This window comes from Falco biarmicus, chromosome 6, assembly GCF_023638135.1.
Source record: "Falco biarmicus isolate bFalBia1 chromosome 6, bFalBia1.pri, whole genome shotgun sequence".
In the NCBI taxonomy this organism is placed as follows: Eukaryota; Metazoa; Chordata; class Aves; order Falconiformes; family Falconidae; genus Falco; species Falco biarmicus.
Genome location: NC_079293.1, coordinates 53,127,071 through 53,152,940, shown reverse-complemented (window position 1 = coordinate 53,152,940; position 25,870 = coordinate 53,127,071). Strand labels below are relative to the sequence as shown.

Below are 25,870 nucleotides of genomic sequence, written 5' to 3'. Positions count from 1 at the left end.
CTGGTGGAACGAACAGGTGCTGGCACGGGGCAGCAGAGCTCAAGGGCGACTGCATCCATGACTAGAATGGAGCAATGAAAGAAGTCCACTAATTCACAATGTACCTACTGCTGATCGATAAAGGGATGCGTATGGTAGCCTCAGTCTTATCTCTTTCACCAGGTTTATATTGGTGTGACACCACTGAATTAGCGAAGCCGCTCCTGATTCACTCCAGGGCAAGGGCAGAATCGGGGCTGGTTTTGCACCATGACCCATACAAATAGCCCGGCTCTCACTGGGAAACATCTCGGGTGTATTTACAAATACTTCAATATGTATAAGCACATTTATAGCCTTTCCCCATTTTGTGAGGATATTTTGGATCCTTCCGGCCCCTCTCACTAGATTTTTATGTCCATGTTTTTTTTTTCTAATATTTCTGCGCTAAACCCAGGACAGATAAATCACGTCTCTGGTTTCTTTCGTGTAGGGTAGGCTGCCTAAATCACTGCCACATTCCTCCTATAGTAGTCGTTTAAAATTAATAGCACATGCAGAGGAAAAACTAAGCCCTTTGACGTCACTCCCGAAACGAGGAAACATAAACAGCGAGGGCTGCCCGCGGCTGACAGCGCGGGCGCGGGCTGGCGCGCGCGGATTGGCCTGCGCGCCCGCGGCGGTGGCAGCACCTCCCCGCGCGCCCGCGGCGGCTGCAGCGGCAGCGCTACCCCGGCCCGCGCCCGGCAGCCGAGTGCGCTCCGCCCGAGCCCTTCTCCTTCTTAAGGTGGTTTGACTGGCCGGGTTGGGGGACTTGGGGAGCTTTTCTTTTCTTTTTTTGCCCTTTTCCTTCCCCCCCCCCCCCCCCCCCCGCCCCTTTTTTTTTTTAATTATTTTTTTATTTTTGTTTGCCGTTGTTACTTAATTCCATTCCTAATCCTGGATGCAGTTACTGGATTCTGCAGTACAAGTCTTCATGAACAAGCTGCACCGCTTAGAGATTTCACGGCATTCAAAGGTCACAGAACTGCCACTATGGTTAAATGTCTTGTTTAATGGTTGAGGTATGTACAGCAAATCTGAAAGAGGCAGCATGATTATTTTTGAAGGGAAACTAAAATTGCGAGGGGGAGAGGGAGATAATACTATTATTTAGTGGCAAAGATTTTTAGTGGTGATTGTTACTACAGCAACCGGTTTTTGAATTTCCTCCCTTTTTCTCTTTATTCAAGCTAGATAAAAATTTTAACATGTTGATTTAACCATTTGATGGCGAAAGAAGATTGTGGGAAGAGTCTGTTATTGCAGTTCTTTCTGACCCCACCGAGGAAAGTGTGATTGCTTTTTCTGTATGTTTTCCTACTGCTCTGTGGCAGGAGAGGAGACCTGGGACTTGGCTGGCTTCGATGAAGGGAGAAGAAAGCAGAAACTCATTCTTATCTTGAGGGGGCTGTGAGTTAGTCTGAGAGTTTAGAGCAGAGGGAGAAAGAGTTGGCAATAAACAGGTCAAGCAGAAAAGAATACCAGGCTCATTTTTCGGAGTACATGTACCACATCTTTTTTTTTTTACTACATGCTTAGATTGCTTTACTTGGTTTGGGTTCAGAAGTTCAAAATCAAGAAGCAGCCTGCGCTTTGACTTACAAGCAGATCCTCAGTGGGAAGGGAGGGAGCTGATCGTCTTATATCAACACCAGTCTTCAGATAGCTTTTGCTACTTAAACAGAGAAAAGTAGAAATTTGCTTGGAAGTTGAAGTAATGTAGCCTGGAGTCTGTTTGATGGCGTATAGGTTCAATTCATATTTGAGCTAGCGATCTGCCTTGAATGAGTATTGCAGCATTACAGTGGACAGTGTGTGCTGCAGGAAACAAAAGCAACTGCTAGCATAAAACTAACATTGTTTTCAGGAGTGTGATTCTAAAATACAGGAGGAGGAGCCACTTGTCAGAGCTCGTGTGTGTGTGTGTGTGTGTGTGAATGAGTGGTCTTAAAAATAATTTCAGCCAACACAGCTGATTTCTGTTGTTAATTGCATTAATATACATGTATTCTCAATGACTAGCAATCTTCATATTTTTCCCAGTCAGCGGAATGAGACTTTTTACAGCTCTGTTTGAGATGCTGCTGTAGATATAAACCCTCCGCAATTTGAAAATCTTTTAGTTTAACTTTAAAAATCATACCTGAAAAAAACAATTCACATAAGGAACAGAACATGAGCACACCTACCTCATGCAATGCACCTTAAAGGGTTGCAAAAATTAACTACACTAGGCTGAAGCATGCTAGGTTAAGGACGGCAAAAATATTAGCCCTGAAATGCAGAGGATGTGATATGTGCTGTGAATGGACAATTGCTATTCTGCAGTGCCTAGTGGGAAAACAAGGACTTTGTGTATTGCAAATGCATAACTGCAGCTCCTCCATTTCCTTTGCTGTATCTTCACTGATGACTGCAGAAACAAAGAGGCTTGTCACAAATACACTCTTTAGTGCCTCGTCTCTTTAGAGATACTTGAGGATATTTTTTTTTCATATCACCAAACAACCCAAAGTCAAGCTTTGTTAGTTGAACTGTTACTCTGTAATCTCCATGCCACTCCCTCCTCCCCCGCCCTCCCCAAAATCTTGCTATGTGAACTGCCAGCTGCTTTCAAAAACTAAAGTGCTGCTTCTCTAGCCCCAACTTTAGAAAGGTTAATATAGTATTTGTTAGATGATTAACTGGTAAATTTGACTAAGGGGAAGCCTCAGTCTATGGGGACTGTAGCCTGTTCTGTAAGGAGCAACCCTGTAGCTACATGAAGATATCCAAGTTTTCAAAAGACAATCTGTAAGACATTTGTTTAGAATAATTTCCTAGAATTAAATTATTCACTTCATTGATAAACATTTTTCTGCCTCTGTGTTTTGTAGCAGCTGCTACTGGTGATACTAATAGTAAATATGCTAACTGGACTTCAGCTGAGGAAGTGACACTTTCTACTTCAGTAAGAAAAGTTTATCTGCAATGCTTTCTCTGAACATTCTCAATTCAGCATCGAGAACACAATACAATTTAAAGCTGGCCTCTCTGCAGTGAATGAAATGCTTACTGACATTTGTAGTCATTCTGTCTCAAAAAAAAAAAACCAAAACCAACCTGTATTGCAGAAGTTTCATGTGATATGAATGTCTGCTCATTCTGAGTTTATTTCTGTAGGGTGGACAAGAGTTGTCACCAGTGAAGTCGTAGCGATTCCAAGCACAGTAAGGCATACTCTACAGTCTGATCCAATATATGACAGATCACTTTTTTTAAACTGTGAAATTTTCATTCTGTAAACTAGTATATAAATATACCATTATAACAGCAGCTGTTTCCTCCCCTTCCTCCCCCTTTATGTGCTTTTCCCTTCTGAAACCCAGCCCTTTGCTTGCCATTATCAGACCTCTAGGTAGGTCATTGAAGCAGGCTGATTTTCCAGTGTCTCCATTGCAATTATGAAGTGTAATTGAGACATTAAATCATACATGGTTCCTTTTCCCTTACTCCATGGTTCTTCTACCAATAGTTAAAGCACATTTTAATGAGAAACAGTCTGAAAATTGATATTGTATGACATGTATATGGTTTTCTTGTAATTTTTCAGTCTTATAGGGAAAAAACTTCTCTTGTACTGGTAATTTCCTTTATAGGAGCTGTACAAAGCAGAAGTGGCAGTTACTAACCAAGCCATTACTGTCAATAGAAGAAAACCTGACACCTCTTTATATAATCATAAGAAATGTTTTAAGACTAAATTTGTCCTGTAATCAAGCTAGATGTATGGCCAAAAGCTCTTGATGTAGTTGGGCCAACAGAAAACCAAGTCATTTGGGGCAGGGAGGAAGACATCCCATGTAAATGAGCATTCTTAGCAACTTGCTATTGTTCATCTTTTCTCCATTTTTGTACTTGAAATTATTACAGTGCTCCATGTGTTTGTCACAAGGTGAAAGTGAAAGGGACAGCTGGGATCCTACTAGCTGCCAGAACAAAATTAAGTGTTTTGTAATGAAATGATGGCTCACTATTCCTCCTTCCACATCCATATTGGGTGGAAGATGGGACTCTCTCTACTGGAATTATAGCATTCATTTTTTTCTTGTTCCTCAGCCAGAAAGCAGGCTTACCCTTGAAGGGACATCAGTTTTTACACTTTCAGTGAAACATTGGCTTTACATCTAATGTGAAAATTACACTTTTCAGTCACAAGTTTCAGGATGTGGAACTGATGTTATTTTGAGTTTATACCCTGGGGGCACTGGGATACAAACGTGCAGTCTAAACGTCCAAAAGCAGTTCAGAAGTTCTGGTGCTTTTTCTTTCTCAACACAAGATTTATCAATTTAGGCAGCTGAAGATGAAAAATGTCGCTGAAAAGCTGGACCACAAAGCCAGGCATGAGATATGCAATTATATGAGGGTGGTTGGTAACCTTTTTCTGTGGTTTCACAGTAAATGAGTGGAAATCAAATAATGTGTCTTCTGACAGTAGTATGAATTTCTCAGCTCTGAAATATTAGCTTTGTGTAAATACCAGAAAGGTAGATTGTATTTTTTGCATTTAAAACTATTTATTTAATCAATTTCTAGAAATCTAAAATGCAAAGTCAACTGCTGAAAGGTTTTTTAGCAAAAATAACTCTTCTGTGTCTTCCTGAAAATTGTTTAGATCACTTTTTAATTTTATTTGTACTATTATTCTTACTACAGTACCACTTCAAGAAAGTGGCATTAGAAAACAATATTTGAACCTCTGAACTTAAAATTTCTGTTTTCCTCTAACAGACTGTGGGATTCAGGAAATATATTGCTAGGGTTCACAGTGCTCAGATCTGGGCTATTGATAGCTGTTTTAAAGCCTCCAGTTTTAAAGTAGAAAATTAACAAATCTTGACCAAATCAGATAGAAGAAAGAGCAGTCCCAGAAGCCAGACTTCAGTGGCAAAACTATAAGTGAAAAGTTTTGGGCAGAGACAATTCTCAAAAAACAATAGTCAAATGGTTTAAGCATTTCTTTTGCACACATTTAATAGCATGGTATCTGCAGTCCATCCATGCTGTAATTTTGATATACATTTTTCACTTGGTTTTAGAAAGTGAAAAATCTATAGCTATCATTGTATTATGTAAACAGTGTTGAACTATAGAAATTAAACTAATGAAAGGGCCCTATTGAGTCTGATTTTCTTATTCCGTTCTTCCTCCCAGTGGGAGCTGTGTGCGAGGATGGATGAGAACTCAGTTTAGCTACTTATTTAAGCCACGTAGTCTTATAGTGGTATATGATATGCTTCTGCTAGCTTACTATCCAGCCAAATAAGACATCCAGGTTGCCTAGATGGATAAACATAGCTGATGACCTCTCCCTCTTAATAGGTGGGAATAAGAAGTTAGGATTCTCCCAGTCACACACAGAGACAAATTTGTTATAGTTTAGCTAAAGAAGAATTGCATGCAGACACGAACAGCAAGATTTATTTCTCTTTGAGTAGGTTATTTTAAAAACAAGACAAATATTTAGAAGAAGATAGTTGCAGAGGTTTGGGGTTTTTTTCTGTAGCTGGTAGGTTTATACTAGTTATCCACAAAAATTTCTGGTATGAGAAAACTCACCAATTAATATCTCACTATGGCGTGTGTTAATGTCAGCAGTGTAAGGCTTTTAAAAGCAGAGCACAGAATCTCCTGTCAAAGTAAGTTTAGCTAATTGTCATAGAGGTATAAAAACACACTTTTGGGGCAGCAGCTGTCAGGACCTCTATACAATTTTCTACATGGTTGTTCGTAGCAGAATCTATGATAATATTAACCCATCTATATGTAGGAAAGATGTTTTGGCAAGGACGATCGTTACCTTCCCAAGAATAAAGTGGGAGGTAGACATGTTTTGGCTGAATATACAGGAACTCAGAGATGGGTCAGAGAAATATACACCTATAAAATTGAAATTAAGAGAACTCAACTTCAACTAGAGAACTCCTGGAGGGTAATATTGAGCTACCGTGTGATCAATTCTGCTCCCTTTGGAAATTGCCCTTAATTCCTTCTGAAAGAAAGGGTCTGTACTCTCGTGTTCTTATTCCCTTTCTTTCCCCCTACCCAACCTGTTTCCCATAGCACACTTTCTACAGTGCTTGTGACGACTGGCTGAGCTCTGGGGCTTTTCCTAATACTAATGGCAGAGCTACCATTAGTGTACAAAGACTCATCCCATGGAAAGACAGATGACGATCCCCAGGTGGTTGCTGTGCTTTAGAAATGAACACATATTAACATGAAATGCCTTAGCACTTTCCCAATAATTCAGCTGTCATCCAAAGTGTGTAGCTATTTTCCCCTTTACGTATGATGGTCCTGGCACAGAATGAGAACTGGGACCTCTGCTTAGACAGTCCCAGAGCTGCACACTGAGGTACACTAAACATGGGCAACACCTGCTTTTCCCTCACTTATATTTGGCTTTAAACCTCTAAGAAGGTTAGATAGAATGAGGACTTGCTATGTACCAGGCTGCTGAGGAGGAGGAGAAGACCTCACATCGATACCCAGAAAGGGATGAAAGCAGATGCATGAGGTCTTCAAGAAGACACACTTCTGGCTTTCTGTTAAGTGGCGGCCACGTTGAAACATCACTGCCCCTTTCTGATTCAAATGTTGGGATTTGACTTGGCTCTGTACTACTTATTCATAGGCATTTCTGTTTCACACAGTCCCATAATATCTGTCTATCAATAACAATGTTCAAGTGGCATCAGAACGGCCATCATAAATTTAATTAGGCAGTGTATCTCCAGTTTAATCAATATGGTCATTAGAAGACTGTAAGACAGCCAGGAAAACAATAATTAGGCCTGATTAATAGAGGAGAACTTGCACACATCAGCAGAGGGAGCTTTGCCTGTTCAAGGCTTGGGAGGACAGCGAGTTGCTTTCTGCTTTAGCAGATCGGAAGACACTGTTATGGAAAAGCCCTCTTCAAGATGACCTTACAATACTAAATAAAGTGGAAAATAACATACTGTAGAGAAAGAACTACTATACTGAAACTACATTTTCCAAATTCTAAATTTCTGTTCTTAAAAAAAATAATCTTAATTTTCTTGGACAAACTGTAAGTGCCAGCTAGAAAGATAAAACTGGAATGTATTTCTTCTCCAACCAAATTCCTCAGGTGCACAGTTGCTTTTTCTTTGTAGGACTGCTTTAAAAGGCAGAACGACTGAAAGGTAGAAAGTAGACTCAAATTAGATTGGTGTGTGAGAGTGTAAAATGGCATGGTTCCACTGAGATTAATAGGACTCCATCAATTTATATCTGTGAAAGATCAGACCCACTGAGCTTTCAGGTTTTATAAGCACTACTTCTCTTCACCAGTTAGATCAAATTTTAGGCTCATTAGCCTTTTGCCATACCTGTTTCATAGCAGTTTTCCACAACTTCCTCAGCCGTGCAGTACCATCAGGCTGTTTTTGATGGCTCCACAGAAGCTGCAATGCATTCTTTCCCTTCCATCACCCTCGAAACCTCCCTTCTCTTCTTCCTTTTCTCACAGGGAAAAAAAAAAAAAAAGTTCAGCAGATTTTATTTGAATTCACCTCACAGTTAATTTTTAGTTTATGTGCTAGCATCTGGGAAAATGTATAGATTTGTAATACAGAGGAGGCTGATCTCGCTTGTTTTCAGCATAGTCCATGATCTGCTTCAATGACACAACTATGTAAGTAATAATTTTAAAACAGAGAAATAGTGATTCTCTTTAGGGACCAAGACGTACCGCACTGTGTCACAAGGTATTTTTCATGTAGCAAGGCTGTAACATCCTGTCTCTTTGATCCATGAAACTGTATCTATAATAATAATAATAATATCCACTACCAAAATATAACCTCTGTAATAGTATGGTAACAAATACCGGTGCAACATGAGGAGATTGAAATTAAGTTCATGCTATGTATCATCACCAAAGCCGATAGAATTGGTCAAGCTTTCAAAGAAGCTCCAATTCACTTTAGTTTCTAATTGAAATGGCCAGATCTGAAAAATCGCTGTGCACAAGAGCTTGCCTGGGAAACATTTTCCCATTCTACCTCAAACAGAAGTAGCCAACAGCCTGATGCTAGTGGTCTCAAGAGGGTATGGGAGAAAAGCTTTCAGTTCCCTCTCTGTGCTGGCTTTCCTAGGGTGGATTAGCACTGCGGTGTCCCCCAGGGCCTGAGCTGTGGTCGCGGGGCCTGGCAGGTGGAGCCCACAGCCTGCTGCCCCGTGCCGATCCCCGGCGTGAAATGAGGGCTTTGCCACCGCTGAGGTGGCACATGACGGTTGTTTCAGGCAGATGTCCACCTGCAGCTCCAGGAGTTCTGTCCTGAACTGAAGAAACCTTTCTAATGGGCATTTTCTCCAAACGAGCACCTCCTCCTGAACAGTTTTTCTTCCAACAAGTTGTTGATTTTAAGAGAAAAGACCAGATATATTTTGAGGGCAAAAAATCTGACCACTATGACAGAATTCCCACTTTGCTTGTGAGGACTGAGGGGCATGGAGAGTTGCTTGCTTTGACCACCTGCTAGTAGGCAGAGGTGACTGAAAATCTGGTTCCAATACAGTGACTGTTTTGAAAAGTCTGCTTAGATCTTTTAATTTTATAGTGCTTGAATTGAAAACTCAAAGGTCACCGAAGCCTTGAATTTCCAAATCTTTCAGCAATCTTCTTCTCACCCTCTTCCCAATAGACCTTTTGTTTCTTATTTTGAAAACAAGTGAAAAAAATAACAGTACTCCATGCTTTATTTTTGTGATAACTGTATAGTGCTGAAGAGATTATTTCTTCATGTTAAAGTTTCCTTTTGGTGGCTGCAGTTTTTTGTCTGTGAAACACACTTGCTTTAAAAGAGGCTTGCACGTGCACCACAGATGTATTCTTCTTCTTGTCATCTTCCCCCAGATTTAGCCTCTTAGGGCTTCCCTAGCAGGGTAAAGGAGTGTGGGATTCTGGTTTTATTTTTCGCTTAAACACTGTAGCAAACATTATTTTAAATCAAATAGTACGAGAAAGGGAGGATTATAATGTTTAAACATGTCAGCTGGTCAGAGGGCCTCTTGGGGAGCAGCCGTATTCATCTGGACCACCTAATATGTGACTGCAGCTTGGTCTCACTACATTAGATTCTTTAAATTGGTATTCACAGTTTAGGTTAAAAACCCACAAAGCATCACTTGGCTAATCCTTTTTCAACTTTTAATCATGTTTACTACTAATGTGGACAAGCCTAAGCTGACTTCAGTTGTTTTCTAAGTATTAGTAAAAAGTGTTTCACATTTCATAAAAGAATAAAAAAGCAGAAAGCCTTTAATGTCAATCTGTGTTTGGCATTGCACCTTCTTATTACAGCTGATGAAAATTAGTTTGCAAATAAACAAACCATTCTCTAAAAAAAGTCTCAAAAGGTCCAGATGTTTAAAATACAGAAAACAATTAGCAGAGATGTCTCAATGCTATGTAGCCACCCTTTAATTGTCACCTGTTGACAGTATTTTGACCTTCTTCAGCTTTGGTTCTAGGAGAACTTCAAAAACCTCTGAGCTACTTTCTCAATTTCTAGAGACATTTTTTAAAATAATTATACCAAACAGGCATTTTTTCTTTTTTGACTCTCTGTTATGCTCATTTTCTCCTGAGAACACTTGTCTAGAAATTACCTTTTCACCACACTGATTTATACGTTCTGGCACGGGAACTAATGCTGTTTCTCTTAGTAGCAGACAGAAAATTAGTCGCAATCCAATGTTAACAACTTCTTCATTACCTAGACTGTTTTACACTTTATTAAGTTCAACACAAGCAAATCTAATACCTTTGAACAAACCAGGGAGTTCTTGTCCATGTTGCAAATATATGAGACAATAATTAATTTATAAAGTCACTATTGTAAGTCAGCCTCTGTGGCAAACTGGGATCTGAATTGTGATACCATTAAATTCTGCAGAGAAGTGCCACTTGAGTGCAGCAGAGAGAAAAAAATTGTTTTAGCTAATTTACATTAAAAAGTCAAATATGAATAACACTGTCAACATAGTTGCTCTGGTGGTTTCTGTTGGGAGATGAGTTTCAACATACTCTACTGTCACATTTGACACACTACAGTTTTGCTATGCTGACAACAAATAAGCTGCACTGTAGAGAGTGATAGGGTGGTTCTGAGGTATAGGATACCTGTAGGATTCAGCGACAAGGAGATCAGGAAAACTTTCATGAAGTCAGTCCACCACTAGATATTTCTACCAAAATCACCAGTAGTGTGATTTCCAGCTGGTCCCTTAAATTGCCCTCACTGCCTTTCACAGTGAAGTACCTGCTGAGCACACACATGGTTTACTAGTTAATGTTCCTCTGCATCTTTCCCGTGATGTTGAGGCAGCGTTCCTGCAGTCCCTCTTGTCTAGAAGAGGAACTCACTGGAAAGTCAGTCATGTAAAGGGAAATGGCCTTGGTTTTTGCCCAGGCGGATACGAAACTGAGTCAACTTAAGCTGTGACATTATCGTGTATGGTATAAGAAAATATGTTTTTCATGTGTCATGCAATGGCATTAATTGTTCTAGAAGAGACTAGTATAAAAGAATACATTAATTAAAAATATAACTTAGAGAATGTTTCTAAACACGTTGATCAGTAAGTTGGGTGGGTTTTTTTTAAGAGGCTTTAAAATTATTAGTTTTACAAATAGAGGCATAGAAACAAAGGTTTAGTTTGACTTGGTCACACAAACACTTTTCCTTGAAATAAAAATTCTTTTAATGACCAAACTCAGAATTTGCAAAATTAGCCACTTTAAAATGTTTTGGGGAGCTCCTTTTGAAACCTATGCCTTGCTGGAGCACCTAGTGCTCTCATTGGCTTTGCTATATTTGTGGGATCCTCAGAATTTTTTAAAATCAAAATGTTGAATATGTCACATCAGCCACACTATGGTGGGCTTCAACAAAATGGTAGCCAGAGTTTTCAAAAGGGTTGAACTTTGTAATACTAGAAATAGCCAAATGGTTACAGATTATATTTTATTATAATACTAATTTCTATTAAAAATAAATGCTATTTGCACTTCGCAGGGAGAGGCAGAGTTACCTTCAGCTAACCCTCTACTCTGTAGAACTGGAGGATGAATGCCGGGGCAAACATTTTACATCCACCACTATTCAGAAATACAAAATAATTTTCTCAAACTCGTAAGCATGGCTTTTTCTTTTTCCTTACACTCTTGAGCTTTTGCTTAATGCGGTATTTCCTCTTCTGTCCATATTTTATATTACATTCACAGCAGCTGCTTGTTACTTCTGAAAACTTCCCATTTTTCTTCTTTTCTCACTTTTGTTTAAACTCTCCATTTTTCTTTAGAGAACAGAAAACCAAAGACCATGAAATTGACTTATTACTGCATTTAGGGATAAAGAATTTTATATCTAACTAATTGTAAAAAATTCAAATATCAAAGGAAAGAGAATCTGTAGTCTTCTGATTGTGCACCATTATAACTATGCTGTCCTTCTGAACTCTGAGCAGATCCTTACAGGAAGTCAAGGCATCGTCTTAAGGCAGCCTGTAGGTAGACATAAGGGGAAGGTATATCTTCAGCTATTGTGAAACATCAGAAACTTTTCTGATTATGTATGATAACAGAATGCAAGGGAGAAAGGCAAGCAGAGATGGTCTCAGGGGCTTTGAATCCCAAATAGGAACATGATATCATGTTCAGACTCATACCAAATGAAATGCTAACCTAGGAAAAATTGTATTGAGCTAAGAGATAATTTAAGGCTATTGCTCCATGTTGCAAAGCATGTTGCAGTACCAGCAAAGTATGAAAATGTTGTATGTGACACATTACATACTCTCAGATCAGTAAGACTCATTTAATTAAGAAAACTTTATTCCCTACAGACAAAAACTCAGGAAACACAAATGTATTAAAGGCTACTTTTTGAAAATGGCTTCTCTGCATGTCTATCAATCTTTTAAGAGTTGGCAATTCAAGCTTTTGTTACTCCAGATTTTCTAACACGGAAAATTATTTCTTATTAACTCAGAAATTATCTAGTGTTTAAATATATTTAGATCTTCAATTCTCTGTGTATGAATCCAATTATTTGATTGCAGAGCAACCAAACATTTGTATAAGCAGTTTATGTTGACAGAGCCTTCTACTATGGAAAATTACCATTTCATAAAATAAATAATTTGTTATGGAAAATTACTCTGTATTCTAGGGATTTGGAGTTCTTCTGAAACTGAGGATAAAATGACTTTAAACATCTGTTTGATATTTAAAAAAAAAAAAACAAAACCAAAAACGATAAAAATCAAGGGTTTGGTCAACCTACCATATGCACACAAAGTGCAAACTGTACCTGCCTGCTGCTGAACCCAAAGTCCAGACTGGCGGGCAGGGGGGAACCTGGCATACCCTGAGGCTATGTTCCCTATAGGCACCCCCACAGCAGAGACTGCTGCATTGTCTGAACCCGTAGCTTTGCTAAGAGTGCACCTTTCCTCAGTGTCACTGCCACATCCAAGGTTGTGTGGCTCCAACCAGGCTCTCCCTCAGAGAATTTGTTGTCTCTGACAGACCAGCCCTGCTTCACATTGTGTGGGCAGACAGTGAGTGAAAGGATGGGGGTGCATACAGAGAACAATGGGGGAAAACTGCACTGTCTCTTGCTATCTTGAACATCTGTAATAATGCACCTTCCTCCATCCAATACTGACTACAAAATTGCTGATATGAAGTCTATTCCATCACTGTTTCTCCTTCTTTCCGTCAAGTCTTGATCTCTTGACCTCCAGTACTTCTGCGCTGGCTGCCTGTAGAAATATCCAATTTGTTCAACAGCATTGTACATCAGGGCTTGGGTCCAGCTTTAAACAGCTTTCTTTACGATGGCTGACTGCATGATTCTGGTGACATAAAGGCTGTCTCCAGCATCGGGATAAAGATTGTTTGTATAGGAGACATCTCTGCGAAATTTCAAAATGAGCTGCTAAGAAACTGAGGATTAGCATACTCCTCAACACTTTCTTTTCCAAGTGCAAGACATATTTCTTCCAGTTTTTCAAAGAAATCATCACGTTTAAAAGAGAATAATTGAGACAACAAATCATACATAACAGATTCTATAGTCATAGTTTATGCAGTACTGGAAACTAATCACCCTTGATGAGGGATAAAATAGAAAAAAAATTGGAGAAGAGTGTGGGAAGCTTAAAGATTTCACTTTTAGAAACAATGAAGAAACAATGAGGATCATTATTTATTTACTCCAGAACATTTATTAACCTCACTGGTTCACCCTATGGCATCTAATTATGTGTGAATATCTGGACCATTCACACATTCTTTGAGAATTTATTATGGCAATTTTACTTAATATGTGAAAGAAAAATCTTGATGGCTGTACCTGCAAACACTGTTCAACAGCAACAATAATATGGCCATGCATTTTTTTTTTCATGTGGAGAATGTTAATTTTAAATACTCTGAATGTTTTAGATCTCTAACAATGTATTTAGTCATGTGAATAGCTTTACATATAAGACTGTTTGTGAACAAATTCCAGTGTCTTGGAATACAGTCCAGGTCTTGACAATACCAGTTTAGAGTACCAGCAAATGGTTACTTGATTATTATAACATTTTTAGAAATTCTATAAAATAATTATTCAATAGTCATTTTGGAAAGCTGACAGAATATATCTGTGGATTTGAAAAATTTGTATATCCTTCTAAATTTTAGAAAAGTATAAAATATCTATTCTGAATTCTTTGGGAGTTATTAAATACAGATGTGGGAAAAAAACCCAGGATCTAACAAAAACTCACAAGATCAAATCTATAGATGTTAACCTGTCAAGGTGTCCTGAAGAGCTGCACAGTACAGAAAACTTAGTAGATGTAAACCAAATTTCCTTCTTACATGTGCAAGAACTCTGCTTGGCTTTGTGGTAATCTTCCATGTATGGAAAAGGGTTGTATATATTACATAAAGAAAGTAGTATTTTTTCCAGGTTTTGTATTCAGTTTATACCTGAATCTGATAAGAAGAAAAATCCTGCTGTCGTGTTTTATCAACCTGGCCTTGCTGGTTTATGTGTTGTATGTAAGTTCTATGTTAATATTCTGGCAACTAATCTCTACTGCATTTTATTTTGAAGATCCAAACCATCTAGCAGTTCAAGTCTTTCTGGGATCTGCCTCATTCTTAATGTTTTCCATCGCTATCTTTATTCTGATATTACAAGATTAACACTGCAGTTATGTAGTCTTCACCATATCTCCCTACAAACATTTGTTCATAAATAATAATAAAATTTGCCATATTTTTTTGCCAAATAAGTGAATTCGGCAAAATCATCCCATCTTGTTGTCACTAGCACATCAGCAAATCAGGCTATGCCTCTCTCTAGATTCCAGCTTCTTAATAATTCTGAAGAAATCAGTACAAATTTAAAATAAATTTGCCTATGGGCACCTGAAATTATTGTAACTAATGGAGTAAGTTCTAGAAACTGCAGCTTTGCAATTGTCGCTTAACTATCACTTGAAATACATCTATTCCTCTCTTGCTGTTGCTGTAGTCTTTCTGTGGTTGTGCTAAATCCTCTGATGGCATCTTTCCCTTTAAGTGATTGCCCTTTGCATCTTCTTGGCACCAAGTTATTTTCAGCAAGCTGCACTCACAGTGCTGGCAGCCATCCCAGGGAAGCTGCTCTGCCTCGGTGGCATTTAGTGCACGGGAATTCCAGAGTAAGGAATGAGCAAAGGTTACCCCGTGTTTTACATCACTCAGAAACATCAGACTAGACTATTAGTGTTTGACAACAAACAATGCATGAGGCCTCTAGGCTTTGTGGTCTGTCTCATTCTTTGTTTTCCTTATTCTTGTACCTGCACTCATACCAGCCACATTGAAATATTACCTGTGCGTTGTTCTTGTAGTATCACCCTACGATCTAGGAAGTATTGATGAAAGATGCAGTTTGACACAAAATAGTCTAAATGCTAGGAAAGAGTTTAACTGCTAGGAAGCAAACCAGATGCTCAATAAGATTCAGAAATTTGTATTCTCAGACTTCTCCAGGCCTTTGCTGTTCTAATATACTATGAGACTGATTTCAGCCTGGAAGTTACTCTCAGTGTTCCAAAAGCAGGCAAGCAGCAGCTTTTTTTGCACAGCAAAACTTGTCATTCTTCATAAACAGAAATAGCCTACCAAGAAGCAACAAATACACAAAATAAATGTATGTAAATATCTGTTGCTAAAAAGAAAAAGGAAGGCAACTCCGTTTCCACAATTTCATTTTTATAGTGAAGTTCTAATTGTACTTCTACCTGCTGGAAGTTAAGTCTACAGACCTGTTTATCCAGGACTTCCACAGATTTCTGAAGGCTGTTTGTGAATCAGGTGTGCTCCCTGATTTGCCTGCCTTCAAACCATTACTTGATGAAAGCCTGCCTGTCAGACTCCTCTCCGTCACCCAGCATGTCCAGTGGTGCCATTGCTGGCCTTTGATATCCCTTGTTGGCTCTCCCTGGGGAATGTTCTGCCCATATGGGTGACTGAGGTTTTCTGATACACCAGGCTGTATCACTGCTCTTTGCAAGCAGCGTCGACCTTATATTACTGAGAGGTTTTTCTTTCTCCTGCTGAGGCAGATCCTCTACTGCTAAGTTAGGATGGTCAGTTGAAGAACGTTGTTTGCTGAGTAACCATAGAGATTAATTGTCACTAAAATGAGGACAGAGAAAGGAATCAATAAATCAAATGCCAGGAGTGAATACAGAAAACTGAAGTGGTGCCATTAAGTCAAACCATGCTGGTGATTCGTCTTACTACAAGCTCAGTAGACTTTGACTCATACTTGATCATTCAATATTGATCCTTAATATGTAGAAAATCACAGATCACATCCTTAATTTTCTTTGTTTTAAATGAGGAAAAAAATTATGCTCCTTTCATTTCTCAACAATACCTGGAAAGGAGTTTGTTCCCTAAAATATAAGGTTTTCTAAAAATTGTATGAAATTATCTGTAAGATGTAAAAATTTAGAGCAAGTACATTCATATAAAAATAGTGACATTTTAAAAAATATATATTCAAGTCAATACTATGATCAGCTAGGCTAGCCTTCCAGACCTACTTAGAGATCTTCTTATTAAATTTTTATAAATGGATTTGTTACTTACAGCAGAAAGATAATTTGAATGCAAATGGGAATTTTTCCATGAATGAACTGAAGAAAACTCTTGTAAAAATGAGCATCGTTAGGCATAGGTTCAATACTACAAGAAAAAAATCACTGATCTGTAACATCCTTTTCTAGTACAGTATGTAGTAAGCCTAAAGTGCTCATTTTCAAGTACAAAGTGAAAACAGCTTACAAAATCAGATGTGTCCATAATACCTTGTTACCTTTGGTCTTCTGTATACATCATAATAATGTCAAGTTAGCATTTCCCATAGCTGTTCAGGAACACCATTTCTCTTAATTCGAATACAAATGTCAGATGGCCACATGGCAGTTATCAGCAGCTTGCTATAGACCACTCCACAGGAACCATCTGTCTCAAAGCCACAATGCTTCCCTGTCGTATCTGGATTCTGCAGAGAACGTTTTTGTCTTGCTTCATTTGCTTTATTGTCTTTAAGGTGAGGAAGTTCTTCTTACTGTGAACAAACAATTTTTTAAAAAATATGATGTTCTTTTAAGTGAAGGATGGACTTGAGGACTAGCAGAAAAAGCTATAAATTCCAAGTAGCTATCATCTGAAGTCATATTTGCTACTGGAAATGAATGAGCAGGAAGCTGTAATGCATTTGTGATGTTTGCGAAAGGTAAGGGTAGTATATTCACATGTGAAAGAATGAATGCGTGTTCCCCAGGATAAGGAAGAATTTTTCCATCACCAGCAACAACATGTATGGCATCAAGATATAAACAGACATTTTATATCTTTCTGTGAATAAGTCAAAATTACCTGTTCCTGGCACTCAGATATCTGAGTTGATATTTTTCTCATCTGGTACGGCTTCTCTTAATGCAGAGTTATTTCTCTACTGGACAGCTTAATTCTGACATACAGAGCTATTTGTCTGATAAGCTGATTCTACTCCTATATTCATCAGTAAAAATCAGATAACAGAAATAATCTGATCAACACTTTTGTAAGCCAGTGAACCTTTCTATTGTAACAAAACAGGTTTTCTTTTTTTACACCAAATTTTGTCAAAGATAATCTCTAAATTGTTTCATGATACCATAACAAAGTCTGGCCTTCCTTTAAAATACAAAACTAAAGGCAGACCTGCATGAAAGACAGGGGGGATATTTGTTTTCATTAAACATTTTTTCCGATGTATTTTTACTTGCATTACAGTTATGACTGTTTCCCTCTGACATCTCCATTGTGCTAGCTGCTGTGTAACCAAGGTACCACACAAACAGAGAAAGACACCAGTTTGATCATTCAATTTGAAACAACCGTCAGGTGTAGCAAATGAAAGGGGAGGAGCAATGTAAGCATACAAAAATAAGATTAGATATTTGTATTGGTTAACTGTTGCATAAGCTGGTATCTCTATTTTTGTATGTTAAAATGAGCTAATGAAGTGCAGAACTTGTTCAGATGTCATATTTATCAGTGATTTACATGTTATCCTTTATATTTACTTCATAGCAGAAACATAACTGAAATTATTGGTCTTTTTGAGGAATTCAAACTGTACCTTCATTAAAAGTTACTCTTTTTTGCTGCATGCTTGCTTAGTTAGACTAAGTTGCAGGGCTACCTTTGAATCAGTCTTGACTTGATTTAATAAAAATTTCTAGGCTGCCTTAATTCATAGTCCTTAATGACAACTTCTACTGAGATCATTAGAGGCTAATAGTTTATCAACAATCTGTGCTATGAAGCCACATCTGGAACATGGCATCCAGGTCTGGGTTTCTCCAGTATGAAAGAAAGACATGGAGTTACTGGAGTGAGTCCAGTGAAGCACCACAAAGTTGAATGAGGGCTTGGGGGATCCGTCATGCAGGGAGAAGCTGAGAGAGCTGGCAGTGTTCAGCCTGGAGAAGAGAAGGCTCTGCAAAGGTCTTATCAATGTGTATAAACAGCCAAGGGAGGATGTTAGCAAGACAGAGCCAGACTATGGACCAGGTGATCTCTAGGGGTCACTTCAAAATTCAACCGCCCTGTGAGTCTGAGCAGTAGACCTGACACATAGATAAGATGTGATAGGACTGCCAGCAGGTACCAGCTGTGAACATAAATGCCAACAGTATCATTTAGGAAGAGGACGTGAGGAACATTCCTCTATTAGCCAGTTTTCTATAACACAATGGGCCAAGCTGACAAATTATTTCAAGGAAATGTAGAAATTCACAACATTAGTTCTTTAGCAATACAATGCAGATATGTAGAGGAATGAAGGCAGTGGGCTGATTAGCATTGATAATATCAGCTGTGGCCTTGCCTCCAAGGCAGTGTGTTGATAGACATGGACAATGTGCAGCTGTAGCTCGTTCCTGCTAAGTAGTTAAGTAGCCCTGAGGATGGTGGGAGGGGGGTGGATGGAGGAGCAGCAGTGTGGTTTGGCTTCTGGAGGAAGGCAAAATGGCAAGGACAGTAGAATGTGACTGATGGTAAAAGCCTTGTTGCAGTCTACTAGTTAGTTTGTGCTACAACAATTGGTGCCTGGTATGAGGCAAACCGAGTTGGGCTCCTGACTACAGCACAGGTAGTCTAAACTTTGTTTCCATTATCTTTCAGAATATTTTGAGGACAGTCTGTGATACAACTATTGCTGCTTTTATTAGTCAGATCAAATTCTGTTTCAGTGCATTTTATCCATTAATTCACATTTGGTAGCATGCCCTTTTGCTAGTGGGCCCATCCTAGGTTGTCTGTGCTTTGATACCTTTCTGGCATATCCATTAGTATACTGTTAGAGTTCAAAAGGAACAAGATAGTAGGTGTTTCAAATCTAACATATGCTTTCATTCAGTATTTATGCTTTTAGAAGATGAATAGGAGCTCCATTTCTTGTGATGTTCCAAATAATTTCTGTTACAGCTAATCTGAAGCCCTGATTTTGTTGATGTGTATGTATGTGTGCACTCATGCCCAGGCATTACTGCTTGTATCTCTTCCAAAGGCGGTGAAATCCACAGGGAAGCCACATTGTAATTTGAACATCATTTACCTTTGCAACTTCTAATTTTTCAAGTATGTCTGCTGTCTATGTTTGCTAGATTTATTCACAAGGGAGAGTATTTCTGAAACCTTTGATTAATACCTTGTATTAGAGTGACAGGGTTACATAAGAGATAAAGAAGCATCAGCTGCATGTACTCTGATCTAATAGCCTACTGCTGCAATTTTTTTTATAACCAATAATGAATCATAACTTATAATTCAGAGATTTACATCCCTGAAAACTTTGAAGATCCTTAACCAATACAAATTAAAATTTACTACAAGTAAGAAAAAAGCCCAAAACGTTCTCAGTTCAGTAAGAGCCCTAGAAAAAAACCCCTGTATGTTGTCTCCATCGACCGATCAAGTAGAATGCCTACTTTTGTGTGGCAGCGCTTCTTAAAAGTCTCCATTTGGAGATGAGAATCATGTGTCATTCTGTGAAACTGTTCTAACACAACACATTCCAGGTCTTTTGTTACGGTTATCTTTGATTGGATACGCTTTAATTAAAATATTAATGTAATGAGTTCTGTAATAAATCTCCTGTGGACTACAACAGAGCCAGAATATCACAATAACCATGAGAAACTAGCACAACAATAGGAACCAAAACTCCACAGAACTTATTAATTCTCCTGACATGTTCCAAACTGCCCTGTTTGATTTATATAATCACCCATGTGGTTTATCTCAATCAAGAAAGGGCAAGGAATCTTTCAACAAGATTATTTTACACTCCAGTAGTGTGGAGCCCTGCATCTATTATCTCAGTACATCTGAGTGGGATTTGTTCTGTTCTCAAATAAGTTATTTTTCTATTTAGACAGTTTCTCTTTTCTAAGCTGATTGCTATACTGTGCTTATTCCCATGGTTAGGAACCTCTCCATTTGACTTCAGTGACTAGTCAGCCAAGAAACTTCTTACCAGCATAAGAAATTGAGAATCTGCGTGCAGAACTACAAATAGGTCTGTGGAAATTGTCAAAATGTGGCATTCTGATACTTCTGTGTTGTGGCATAGTAATTTTTGGTAGCTATACACTAAAAATATACCCACATGAAATACCTGAAGGAAATCACACATATAGGTGATGAACTGAATGCTTAAATTACTACTTAAACTTCATTAAAAGATACATATTAATTGCATTTGTCAGTTCTTGGACACCTGCTGGTAATAATTATCTTGGGTTCGGTATGGAACTTAAGGAGTATTTCTGTCTGTAACACTATTAGGGGATGCAGCCAGTCGGAAGCTGTAAACATGTTTCTCTTCTCTTTAGCAACCAAAATTTGTTCAGTATTCAATACAGTGGAAGTGAATGAGTATCTTTCAATTCATATGTTGTCTGTATGTACCTAGTCTGCTGAAATTTGAATTTAACACAGGCATACATTGGAACCTCATGGCTTTAATATCACCAACAATCAAGATTTTGTTATAAAGTTACATGGCTGACTTACATTTTCTGTCTGTTTTTGCAGTGTGTTTTTAGCAATAGAATATTTGAACCTTCCAATTGTGGCTGCATATTCTAGTTACAAAATAATTAACGAATCACAAGGCTGTATTGTTTGTACAAGGTTCTGTGTAAACAGTGTTTTCTGAAATAGTCACCAGCTTGGTTGGATGCTGATTTTTGTGAAGTCTTTCAGTTTGACAAACTCAAAAGATCTAAATGTTGATCAAGCCTCTCAGTACACGTGTATGACTTTGTTTTCCTAGTGCAAATATTAGTAGTTGTAATAACACAGTAGCAGCAGGCCTGTAGTCATACAAGGTTGGAAAAAGATAATTCATTGAATATTTGATGTAGACTTGACACTGACAGTGATAGACTTACTGGTACTTCATGAGCCAGACTTTTAGTACTAGAGCTGTAAAAAGCCTTTAAGTCTTACAGATGGTATTTGTGGTCCTTGCACAGCTGTGTTTGTCATCTCGAAGAATCTTTAATTATATGACACTTGTAAACTCTTACTTGGCTCCTGGTTAGTTCATTGATAGAGAGAAATCTGCTGTGATGAATATACAGTAGAGCAGTATGTCCTTTGCCAGAGACAGAGGAAGAATACATTAATGCTACAAAATAGACAAAACCATACCATAATATGAAAATGAATTTTGTAATTTTCAAGTGAATAATTTTTAGTACATTATTCTATGATCTTATTTGTTTAGGGTAAGGTTCCTCATTCTCAGATGCGATGTTACTTGTAATTTAAGAGCAGATCCAAAGCCCATTAAAATGTAAGGGAGGTCTCTCTTCAACTTCAGTACACTTTGAATTAAGCCTCTTTCTCAACATTTCTGACAGGTTTCTGGTAGGGGAAAAAGTGCCTGCTCAGTGTTTATATTGCTTCTTACTAATAGTTGTTATTTGTAAATGACATGTAAATATTGTCATTTACCATATTTGCACAACCTAGTAATAACATTTTATGTTAGGTACACCCATTTCATTTGCTACATGCAGCTGCATCAAACTCATGGTTGCCACGTAACATTTTTGTATTTCCATGTAAGAAGCGTAAAGAGTGCCCATGCAAAAACAAATGGGCCCTTACCTATTGTTTGGGCACATAAGGTCTTACCAGCTTTGTTATACATCCTTCCTTCGGTCAAGTGTCAATATCACTGTTTATTTGAAGTAGGACTTGCAGGAGAGCAGAATGTAGAATCTCTCTTGCAGTATCATAAGTGCTTGGCATTGTTTGAAGTTTTGCGTGTATGTTTATACGCCTTACCTTAAATAGGAATGAGAACTTTGTCTGGTAGGGGTTCATGGTCTCACATTTTGTCAGAATCAGTTATTTTAACCTCTTGTACTTCTCTGTTTCTATGTGCTTGAGAGTTCTTTGAGAATGTGCATATTTTATATACATTCACTAGCTACTTAATGCCAATAGCAAGGCTGTGTACCCTGATGTATGCCCAAAAGCATTCAAATATGAGTTAGTACTGTGGATACATGTTCTGTATAACAAATGCTTCTATGTGGCAATCAGTATGTGTCAGCTGTCCATGTGTCCATCTCCTTCATGCTTTTAATAGCTATAACATTTAATAATTTATCTTTCTTTTTTCGATTTCGTTAATATATATTCTCCTATATTTTCTCTGAATTTCAATTTGTTCAATATTGTTACCATCATATTTTGTTTGCTGGGCAGGCAAAATTCCTTTTGTCTTCCTGATTGTTAATTTGAAATTGTTGTTCACCTACTTCCTCTCCCATTTCTTAGCTATGTAAGTAGTTAGTATTTACTTGCCTAACCTGGCCTGTAGCTTCCTGAGACATGTTAGGTTCAAGGGTAAACTGATCACCTAATCAGCAGTATAACATCATTTATAAAATCTGAATCAAAGCTGAATCCTTCTAAGATTCAAAAGGCATAATCTTCAGAGATGACACAGAATCACATTCCCTAAATTTGCACATCCTTTAGTGTGTTTATTCTGATTTTAAATGCCTGGGACTTAAATTTCCAAATTACTTGTATTATTTAGAAATGTATATGTTAAAAAAACAATCCCTGTTGATTTCTAATCTAGGAGGAAATATTTAGATTTCTTACATGAGGATCCATCAGCTGAATTTGGGCCCTGAGAAAGTAACAAACAGAAATTCATAATCAACTTGAAACAATATGTTTGAAGGCATTTGTAAAGCTAACATACATCTCATCTTGAAATCCTTGTTAGTGCCTATTTGCATCTTTATGAAACAAATTAACACCCTGTCTCTAAATTAGGAAGTGTAACTCAGGAACGCTGTGGGAGCAGTGGGAACGAATGATGGTTAATCCTCAGCACCATCACATACCTGATAAATTAGGCAGAGGTCCAGTGAGAAAAAGACAGGAGGTTGTGAGTTAGTTTTTTCTCAGAATACAGACTCACAGGAGAGGGGGGTGGAGGTATTTTTTGTTTTAACTGAAGTAAATAGACCACTGGGGTTTTTTTTCCTCTTTTAAATACTTGGTAGCAGAGTCTTAATGTCTTTTTTTTTTTTTTGTAGAGAAAGGAGGACAGATTTCTGCATTTTTAAAGAAAAAAAAAACAAACAACAAAACAACAAACTTAAGAAAGAACGGTTTTATCTGTCATGCGTGCAATTTAGCAAGACAGCAATATCCAGGTTTCCAATACAGCCAATAGAATAGCTCCTCATCTTGCATGGAAATCACCTCCAGACAAAAACAAAAGTAATTTTCAGAAGGCTTTGAAGATACTTGTTGATAACAGGATCAAAAATGTAAGGGGGTCTTGTAATTCCACAAGAGGGACCTGAAAGTGGACACCTTCAGCTCATAATTCTTGTTTTACTAGCTGCAGTTCACAAAGCAACAGCTGCATCTACATTGCAAAATACCTCCCACACATACATACACACACAGTGTTTGCACAAAATACTTATTTTTTCCTTTAATGTGTGGGAATAAATTAGAATCTAAGATCTTACTGTAGAGAAAGTGTGTACTGTTTAGTTTAGAGGGGTAAAGATAATACGGCTCCCATAATTTGATCATGATGTTGCAAATGGAAGAGGGGATCCTGCAAAAAGAACCATTCTGGCAAATTCAGGTAGAGCTTTACTGAAATCATTGGGTCTACATGATTCTCTTCACAAGATTATCTTCTTCCTATGTTGCCTAGTGTTATCCATTAATTAGGAAGGAGACTGCATAATCAGTTGGATGCTATGAGTGAGTACTAATGCTTGTGTATTATCATTTAAAAATTGTACACAAAAAAAAAAAAGCAGGATCTGAAGATACTTGTAGCTAAGCTTTTTTGCAAACTCGGAAGCATGGGATCTTGTTTGCTGTCTTTGTTGTCTGTAGAAATGGTCTAGAAATTTCTCAGTGGAATAGGATTTTCTAATAATACCTGTCTTTTTAAGCTGGAAACACCTTGAAAACGTATGTTGACATTTTCTCATCAAAGTCATTAACCAAGTATTTTTCCAAGAATGGCTCCCATCTAATTCACTTTCATTTAATTAGTTCATTTGTTGCTGCAGTCTGGGCACATAACAACTCTAGAGGATGTTTGGACTTTTCACTCTTTCTCGTTATGGTACTCATTACTGTAGTGTGCTTACAAATCCAGTGCAGAACCATGTCTTACAGACTACTGTGCTTTTATTTCATCCAGAGAAATTGTTCTGTTCCTCGAATCTGACAGGTTTTTTCTATACAAATTTTTGTTGTAGCAATGGGACAAAGTACATGCAGTCTGCAATGCTTGTCAGAGAACTCTGTTAATAATAGATTATTAAAACAGTTTCAGTGCTAGTAGCATGTTCCCTGAAGATCTTCCAGTATGAAATTTCTGAGGAAGTAAGGAAGAGGTTTAGAATGAGTGGCAGGTAATGCTCCTTCAGATGCCAGGGAAATTATTTCCTTCTTGATTTTATTAAAGTTTTATGGCTGTTTTAAGTAGCCTCTAAATAATGTCTATTGTGGATTTAACTGAGTACAACTTTTTGAAGTCACCAAGTTCAAAGTAGTAGATCAGAGAAGGTTACTATTGATTTGCAAGATCCTGGCAAGCATAAATGATGCATGTTCTGAGGTACTTTTCCCGCTGTAGATTGAACAAACGGAATGAAATGTACACCTTTTTAAAGGTACAAGTTAACACATCTGGCAGCCCACTATGTCAATCAATGTGACTGGCAGCCTTAAATATACATTAAAGGTACTTGCTTTTGTCTGTTGAAGGAAATGTTTTTCACCTTCATTGTTTGTGACAGAGTGAAGAGGCAGGGTACTTGGACACAGCAATGGAAAGTCAGGTACTGCAGTTTAACCACATCTCTAAGTGAGACAAAGAGACTTAGTAATGAGGTAGACATAGCTCTGTAGAAATAAGAAAAGTTCCTGCTCTTTTAGGGGAATGAAATAACACAGAACAAGGTGAAATAATCTAGGAACACACATATTATTCATTGTTTCACTGGGGACAAAGTGGAATCAACTGGAAATCAATCAGAGAACTGGAAACAAATTCCTCAGAAAAGGATCTATGTTTGTTTACTTTATTTACATATATATATCACCACATTAGTAATTGGAAGGCAAACTTGATTGGAAGAGGTGCTGGAAATTTTGTTTCCTCATATCTCAGACTGTAATACTTGCTACAGCGGAGTGCAGTTCTGTTCTGCCAGCTCAGCCTCAGCCATGCTGAAGCAGGTTGTCATTAACCGTGCAGGAGTGTGTCTGCTCAGAGACAGAGCATCTGTACTGCCCTTCATGGTGACCTCAGCTGCCTATGCCATTAGCAGGTACTCAACATTTTTTGACCATTAATAGGTACTCAGAGTTTTTTTTTGCTAAAAGCTTGGAGGTCTGGTCTTTGCAACATCATGGAATCGTAGAATCATTTACGTTGGAAAGGACCTTTAAGATCATTGAGTCCAACCATTAACCTAACACTGCCAAGTCCACCACTAAACCGTGGCCCTAAGTGCCACATCAGAACACAATTCTCTCTTTAAAAAAGAAAAAAGAGAGAAAAGGAAAGAAAAATGAAAAAAAGAAAGAAAGATTAACAGCAACAACAAAAAATTTTTAATTACCCTGCTCTTCTCCATTTATCCA

At 38.0% G+C, this 25,870-nt stretch overlaps 1 protein-coding gene across 1 annotated transcript in view; it reads left to right on the top strand.

Moving 5' to 3' along the window:
- Positions 1 to 616: 616 nt before the first annotated feature.
- Positions 617 to 25,870, top strand: part of PDE7B (phosphodiesterase 7B) — a 181,109-nt gene continuing 155,855 nt past the window's right edge. Inside the window, exons 1-2 of the mRNA XM_056342802.1 lie at positions 617 to 766; positions 929 to 1,043. Coding sequence (XP_056198777.1) covers positions 1,023 to 1,043 — 21 coding nt within the window. The 5' untranslated portion in view covers positions 617 to 766; positions 929 to 1,022. The remainder of the gene's footprint in view (positions 767 to 928; positions 1,044 to 25,870) is intronic.